At 42.8% G+C, this 8443-nt stretch overlaps 1 protein-coding gene across 1 annotated transcript in view; it reads right to left on the minus strand.

Moving 5' to 3' along the window:
* DNAJC16 (DnaJ (Hsp40) homolog, subfamily C, member 16) overlaps positions 1–8443 on the minus strand; it is a 46049-nt gene that overhangs the window by 4857 nt on the left and 32749 nt on the right. Inside the window, exons 8-9 of the mRNA XM_011939947.1 lie at positions 4750–4880; positions 1847–2030 (exon numbers count right to left, since the gene is read on the minus strand). Of these exons, the coding sequence (XP_011795337.1) occupies positions 1847–2030; positions 4750–4880 (315 nt within the window). The remainder of the gene's footprint in view (positions 1–1846; positions 2031–4749; positions 4881–8443) is intronic.

The raw sequence follows: 8443 nt of genomic DNA on the forward strand, positions 1-8443 counted from the left end.
GCAACCTCCACCTCCTGGGTTCAAGCGAGTCTCCTGCCCCAGCCTCCCTAGTAGCTGGAATTACAGGTGTGCACCACCACGCCCAGCTAATTTTTGTATTTTTAGTAGAGACGGGGTTTCACCATGTTGGCCAGGCTGGTGTTGAACTCCTGACCTCAGGTGATCCACCCACCTCGGCCTCCCAAAGTGCTGGGATTATAGGCGTGAGCCACTGCACCTGATCAGCTTTTTTTTTTTTGAGTCTTGCTCTGTTGTCCAGGTTGGAGTGCAGTGGCATGATCTCAGTTCACTGCAACCTCTGCCTCCTGGGATAAAGCAATTCTCCTGCCTCAGCCTCCCGAGTAACTGGGATTACAGGTGTGCACCACCATGCCCAGCTAATTTTTTGTAGTTTTAGTTGAGATGGGGTTTTACCATGCTGGCCAGGCTGGTCTTGAACTCCTGACCTTGTGATCCACCCACCTCAGCCTCCCAAAGTGCTGGCATTACAGGCATGAGCCAGTATGGCCAGCCTAGTTGTTTTTCTAGCGAGGATGGGAAAAAAGGACCCAATGACGTCAGCAATAAGATTAAACACAAATATTGGTAAGTATAAAATATTTGCAAGAGACCTAAATCTTTCTTACAAAAGAAATAACTTTTTTTTTTTTTTTTGTGAGACAGTCTCACTCTGTCACCCAGGCTGGAGTGCAGTGGTATGATCTTGGCTCACTGCAACCTCCGCCTCCGAGATTAAGCGATTCTCATGCCTCAGTCTCTTGAGTAGCTGGGGCTGCAGACAGGTGTGCACCAGACCAGCTAATTTTTATATTTTTAGTAGAGTCGGGGTTTCACCATGTTGATTAGGCTGGTCTCGAACTCCTAGCCTCAAGTGATCCACCCACCTCAGCCTCCCAAAGTGCTGGGATTATAGGTGTGAGCCACTGTGCTTGGTCCAAGAAATAACTTTTATGGTGACGTTCCTAAGCTTTTGTTAAAAGTTAAAGCTCTTTTTTTTTTTTTTTCAATAGACTTTGCTCTATAATCTTTGACTTAATATTAATGGAAACCTTTGTTTTTTAGAGAGATTTTCCATGATTGCCAAAAAGATGAAAAAGTCAGGAAAATTTCTTGTTTTCTGTAGGGAGTGACGACAACGGAGGAGAAAGGCAGGAGAGATCAACCAGGATGAAGTTAAAGAGGCAGAGGGAGGCAGAAATTTCCAGAGGACATTACCAGTGGCCTGAGGATTTGTAAAATCTAGGATCTATGCTGCAAGACCAGACTTGCCTTAGTGAAAAACTGGTGAAAAGGACTGATGACCTTTAACATTTACTGATAGAAAAGATGCTTTCTGTGGGGGCCTGAGGCTGACATTCAGAGTGTAAAAGGACCAGGTCAAAATCTGTTTTAAGAGTAGGCTTGGCCGGGCGCGGTGGCTCATGCCTGTAATCCCAGCACTTTGGGAGGCCAAGGCGGGCGGATCACGACGAGGTCAGGAGATCGAGACCATCCTGGCTAACACGGTGAAACCCCATCTCTACTAAAAAATACGAAAAATTAGCCGGGCGTGGTGGCGGGCACCTGTAGTCCCAGCTACTTGGGAGGCTGAGGCAAGAGATTGGTGTGAACCCGGGAACCGGAGCTTGCAGTGAGCTGAGATCGTGCCACTGCACTCCAGCCTGGGAGACAGAGCAAGACTCCATCTCGAAAAAAGAAAAGAAAAAAAAAAGAGTAGGCTTTGAAAACAGGCTTCCATTTCAGATTTCCTAGAATCTGGATTCAACACTCTCAAGGAAGAAGGAAACAGAATCAGGTGCCACATGCTTGTGAAGAGCCTGGGATGAGGACAGACTCTGTGGCTCACCGCTGATTTCCCTTGAAACGCCTCCCTGGCTGGTAGTAAGGTGTCGGCAAACTCCTGCTGCCGATTGCTGTAGACATGCACAAATCTCACTGTGTCTTGTGTGTTTGCCAGGGCAAAGGACAGGAAAGCCTCAAAGGGTTTGCTCAACTTGGCAGTCTCAGCAGTCAGTAAAACCACACAGTACCTGCACAACAAAAAGACAAAGCTTTATAACCAATCCCTGATGGCAGGGCCAGGACCTACAAAGGCAAGTGAAGGTGAAGACGACGAGGAGCTCATCTTACGGAAGTGAATACACTGTGCCCAATCAAAGCTGACATTTCTACTAAGGGAAGATTTCCAAGTCATTAACAAATGGTTTCTTTTCCCAATCTGTGACGTTTTTCCCAAACCAAACTTCTTTACCACATTTACGAATTTTAAAATTTTATCTATAATATATGAAATTATATATAGTTTTGTTTATATTGCCTAGGCTGGTCTTGAACTCTTGGCCTCAAGCAATCCTCCCACCTCAGGCTCCTAAAGTGTTGGAATTATAGGCATGAGACATGCCTGGCAGGAATTTCTTTTAAGGGGTTGGTCTCTGAAATTCTGATGCAGCAGGGCCTTTTATTTTATTTTTTGAGATGGAGTCTTGCTCTGTTGCCCAGGCTGGAGAGTGCAGTGGTGTGATCTCGGCTCACTGTAACTCTGCCTCCTGAGTTCAAACCATTCTCCTGCCTCAGCCTCCCAAGTTGCTGGGATTATAGGCGTGCACCACCTCACCCAACTAATTTTTGTAGTTTTAGTAGAGACGGGTTTTTACCACGTTGGCCAGGCTGGTCTCGAACTCCTGACCTCAAGTGATCCGCCTGCCTCGGGCCCCCAAAGTGCTGGGATTATAGGCGTGAGCCACTGTTCCTGGCCAGCAGGGCCTTTTAGAAACTATCTGTCCTAGTTCTTCCACTATAGGGAGGGCTGGTCAAATCTCTCTCAGGCCAGAAGCCACTGAGCCTCATTCTGAAGGGCTTCCTTTGCAAGGTTCCAATGCAAAGTTTAGCTATTCATTCTCCCAAAAATATTTACTGAGCACTTAATATATGTCAGGTAATATAGACAATATTCTTGCCCTCATGGAGCTTATATTCCAGTGGGGAAGATAGAGAACAAATAAAAACAGATATATCATGACAGGTATCAACAAGTACCATATATTGAAAAAGAAAAAAAAAAAAAGATGAAGAAAAGGGGACAGAGAGAGGCCAGAGTGGGTGGAAGTCACTTTCCATCAGACAGGTTGTTCAAGGAAATGCCAACTGAAAAGGTGACATTGTTATGAGAGGAAATGGGGTCAGAGCATCCCAGGTACAGAGAACTACAAGTGCAAAGACCCCAGGATGGAGAGTGACTGGATCTGATTTGCATTTTCAAACATCCTTGGTTGATGTGTGGACACCTGTCTGGCAAATGGAACAAAGAGACTAGTTAGAAGGCTGCCAGAGGGGTCTCGCTGGGAGACGATGGTGGTTTGTTCCAGGGTAGCAGTGGTTAAAAAAAGTGAGAAGCGTGTGGATTTGGGATATTTTTTGAAGGCTATGTAAACAACAATCCTTACAATCCAGGATATTCTTTTTTTATATTTAAGTCATTTTTTCTTCGCTCTTAAGACTACAAAGGAATCTGAAAAGCCCAACACAGGGAAATTATTTATGTTTTACATTTTCAAGTAACGTGATTGATATGTTTTCCTTCAATATCCCGATACCTTTTACAGATGAAACAGCCCTAAATTTAAAGCCACTGATTCATTCACCCGAGAAGGTACAATGAATATATTCCCTGAATTTCTAGAGTTTTTAGATACTTTCTATAGTAACTCTTCATACTTTATGGAATATATGTAACTTTGCCTTCCTGATTCCCACTAATCCATTTCCTCAATATTCTATACTTTCCTACTGTTTAATCGTTATCCTTGCTCCTTCCCAAGACCTCCAAAGACTCACCCTGTGTGGAATGCTTTAGTAGGGATAGTCACTCTTCCATATTCTGTGCTTCTGTAAAGTGACCCAGTCTCTCCCAGACGCCTGGCTAAACTGTGCTCATCCTTCAGGTCTCAGCTGAAATGTTACATCTTAGGGCAATCTTTTCTGACCACTAGGACAGGCTGGCACATCCGACAATTTGGTGCTAAGGTGCCCTGGACTAACACATCATATTAGTATGATTACCATCACAGTCACTAATCAGTGTTTTTTTTTTTTTTGAGACAAAGTTTTGCTCTTGTTTCCCAGGCTGGAGTGCAATGGCATGATCTCGGATCACTGCAACCTCTGCCTCCCAGGTTCAAGTGATTCTCCTGCCTCAGCTGAAATGTTACATCTTAGGGCAATCTTTTCTGACCACTAGGACAGGCTGGCACATCCGACAATTTGGTGCTAAGGTGCCCTGGACTAACACATCATATTAGTATGATTACCATCACAGTCACTAATCAGTGTTTTTTTTTTTTTTGAGACAAAGTTTTGCTCTTGTTTCCCAGGCTGGAGTGCAATGGCATGATCTCGGATCACTGCAACCTCTGCCTCCCAGGTTCAAGTGATTCTCCTGCCTCAGCCTCCCTAGTAGCTGGGATTACAGGCATGGGCCACCACGCCCGGCTAATTTTATATTTTTAGTAGAGACAGGGTTTCTCCATGTTGGTCAGGCTGGTCTCAAATTCCTGACCTCAGGTGATCTGCCCTCCTCGGCCTCCCAAAGTGCTGGGATTACAGGCGTAAGCCATCACACCCGGCCCAGTATTTGTTAAATGAAGAATAAGTTCTCATTGTTACAGGACAGATGTCTCGCCACCCTATAGTAAAATGAATCATGATCCTTCTATTGTAATGACAAGCAAAGGCAAAGCCTTAAGTCCTTACTTCCTCTGTCGGTGAGACCGTTTCACAGGGCAGAGTTCATGAAACAACTTCTGGCTGGTGAGCCTGGCTGCCAATAGATATTTGTTTTGGGCGATGAAGTCGTCAATGATTTGCTTCTTCATACCTCGGGCCTAGAGAAATACCAAGAATCAGCTAGATTTTATGCAGTGTTCTCAATGCAAATAGATGGGCTTTCTTTACTTACCAGATTAATACAAACGTGGCTGACCTTGGCTAAAGTAATATAACCAAACAAGACAGACCTGTTTGAGTGAATAAACATGTGGTGATCTATTTCAGCAATGCAGGGCTGAAAGCAATGATGCAGCTAGTTCAGGTCAAAGGGAAAATCAAGTACACTTTCCACTGGAGAATTTTTATTCACTATTTTATGCTGACAAATTGAAAAAGTCAGTCATGGCAGGACGTGGTGGCTCACGTCTGTAATCCTAGAACTTTGGGAGGCTAAGGTGGGTAGATCATGAGGTCAGGAGTTTGAGAACAGCTTGGCCAACAGAGTGAAACCTTGTCTCTACTAAAAATACAGAAATTAGCCAGGCATGGTGGCATGTGTCTGTAGTCCCAGCTACTTGGGAGGCTGAGGCAAGAGAATCGCTTGAACCTGGGAGGCGGAGGTTGCAGTGAGCCGAGATCACGCCACTGTACTCCGGCCTGGGCGACAGAGAGAGACTCCATCTCAACAAAAAACCAAAAAAAAAAAAAAAAACCACACACAAAAAAACCCCAAAACAACAACAACAACAAAAAAACCCTAAAACAAAAAGTCATTTAGAATTTTAGGCAAAATTATTTCCATTCAGGATTTGTAGCCAACTGAGCAATTAAAAATAAATCCCAAAGCAACAATGTTGCAAAGTATAAAAGGCAGATTACAAAACTGTATGACCATTTTATTGCTAACTTTCACACATTTCAAAGGACTGAAATCACTGACAGCAGGTATTCTGACCACAAGGTAATTAACCTAGAATTCCATATAAAATGCAAACCGGAAATGTAAACATTTCCCTTTATGTTTGGAAATTAAGAAACACGGCCAGGTGTGGAAGCTCATTCCTCTAACCCAAATGCTTTGGGAGGCCAAAGCAGGAGGATCCCTTGAACCCAAGAGTTAGAGACCAGCCTGTGCAACATGGAGAGACCCCATCTCTACAAAAAATTAAAAACAAACAAACAAACAAACAAACAAACAAAAGGGCAGGCACAGCGGCTCACTCCAATAATCCCAGAACTTTGGGAGGCCAAAGCAGGAGGATTGCTTGAGCTTAGGAGAGTGAGACCATCCTAGGCAACATAACGAGATCTTGCCCCTACTAAAAATAAAAAAAATTAGCCAGGCATGGTGGTGCATGCCTGCAATCCTAGCTACCTGGGAGGTGGAGGTGGGAGGATGGCTTGAGCCCAAGACTTAAGAGACTGCAGTGAGCTAGGATCACACTACTATACTCTAGCCTGTGTGACAGGCTGAGACCCTGTCTCAAGAAACAAACAAACAAACAAAACAAAAGGCTGGGCATGGTGGCTCATACCTATAATCCCAGCACTTTGGGAGGCCAAGGCGGGTGGATCACTTGAGGTCAGGAGTTCAAGACCAGCCTGGCCAACATGGTGAAACCCTGTCTCTACTAAAAGTACAAAACTTAGCCAGGCGTGGCCTTAGTCCCAGCTACCCGGGAGGTTAGGGCAAGAGGACTACTTGAGCCCGGGAGAGCATACCAGCCTGGGCAACAGGAGTGAAACCCTGTCTCAAAAAAGAAAAAAAAAAAAAAGGAAAAAAAAAGTTAGCTGGGTGAAGTGGCATGTGCCTGTAGTCCCAGCTACTTGGGAGGTTGAAGGGTGGGGATCACTTGAGCATAGGCCAAGGCTTCAGTGAGCCATGATGACATCACTACACTCCAGCCTGGGTGACAGAGCAAGACTGACCAAAAAAAAAAAAAAAAGAAAAAGAAAAAAACCCAAAACAAGAACGCCTATCACATATTAGAAAATATTTTGAACTTTAATGACTGATGAAAAATACTATTTATAATAACTCTGAGATACAGAAAAAGTAGTACTTGAAGGGGAATTTTACAATTAACATAATAGAAAAGAAGTTAATGAAATAAACTTCTCTGTCAAGAAGTCAAAAACAGCAAAAATATAAAAGTAGAAAGGAATACAGCTAAAAATAGAAATAAATGAAACAAGAAATGAATATAGTAATATAAGAAGAATTAACAAAGACAAAACTGGTTATTTGAAAAAGCTAATACAATTGACAAGCCTCTGGTAAAACCAATCATGAAAACAAAAGAGAAGGCACAAAATGATCATTCTCAAAGATGACAAGTAGGAATCACTACCTACAATGCAGAAGTTAAAACAGAAAAACCTAATCAGTAGTCAAAAATCTTTCCTTAAAGCGAAACCCAAAAACCTAAAGCTTAAGGCCCAGATGGCATTACAGATGCTTTCAATCAAACTTTCAAGGAAGACAATCTTACATACATAGTCTTCCTGAGAAGAGAAAAAGTCCCACATGGGTATCACGATAAAGAGAAGTTAGAAGTCAATCTCACTTCTGAATATGAATATCAAAGTCCTAAGCAAAATGTTAGCAAATGGAATCCAGCAATATATTGAAAGCATAAGAGAAATCATAATCATGTTGGATTTCATGAATGCAAGTTAGGTTTAACATTAGAGTATGAATTAATATGGTTACAATATAGAAGATTAAAGAAGAAAAATCAGAATAATCTAATGGATGTAGAAAAAGTATTTCATAAAAAGCATAGCAATTGTGGTTAGAACTTTTAGTCAACAAGGAGTAGAAGGACCTTCTTCAACCTGATAAAAGGTCTCCACATTTGAAAAGCCTTCTGCAAACACACTTATTGGGGAAATGCTGAAAGCCTTCCCTCTCTTTGAAATCAGGAACAAGGACAGCCCCCGATTACTACACTTCTATTCCACATCATGTTAGATGTCAGGAGTAATGTCAGAAAAAGAAATAAAATGAGGGCTGGAAAAAAAAGAAGTAAAATTGTCATTAATCTCAGATGATATGACTGTATAGTTAGCCAATCTAAAAGATGGTACAGATACATTATTTAAGTTAATAGAAGAGTTTAGCAAGGTTGCTGGATGATACAAAGTTTATATTTAAAAATCAAGGCTGGGCACAGTGGCTCACCCCTGTAATCCCAACACTGTGGGAGGCCGAGGCGGGCAGATCACCCGAGGTCAGGCGCTCGAGACCAACATGGCGAAACCCTTACTCTACTAAAAAATACAAAAGTTAGAGGGGCATGGTGGTACATGCCTATAATCCCAGCTACTCAGAAGGCTAAGGCAGGAGAATTGCTTGAACCTGGGAGGCGGAGGTTGCAGTGAGCCGAGATTGGGCCATTGCACTCCAGCCTGGGCGACAGAGCAAGACTCCATCTGAAAAACAACAACAACTGTATTACTTATACCAGCAAACAGAAAAAACAATAAAAAGATACTGTCTTCATTCTTTTTTCCTTTTTTTTCTAAATAAATAAAAAAAGACAAAGTCTCACTATGTTGCCCAGGCTGGTCTGGAACTGTTGAGCTCAAGTGGTGCTCCTGCCTCAGCCTCTAAAAGTGCTAAGGTGAGCCACTTGAGCCCTGCACCTGGCTCCCTTTACATTTTTTTTTTTTTTTT

The sequence above is a fragment of the Colobus angolensis genome, unplaced genomic scaffold, assembly GCF_000951035.1.
Source record: "Colobus angolensis palliatus isolate OR3802 unplaced genomic scaffold, Cang.pa_1.0 Scaffold185, whole genome shotgun sequence".
NCBI lineage: Eukaryota > Metazoa > Chordata > Mammalia > Primates > Cercopithecidae > Colobus > Colobus angolensis.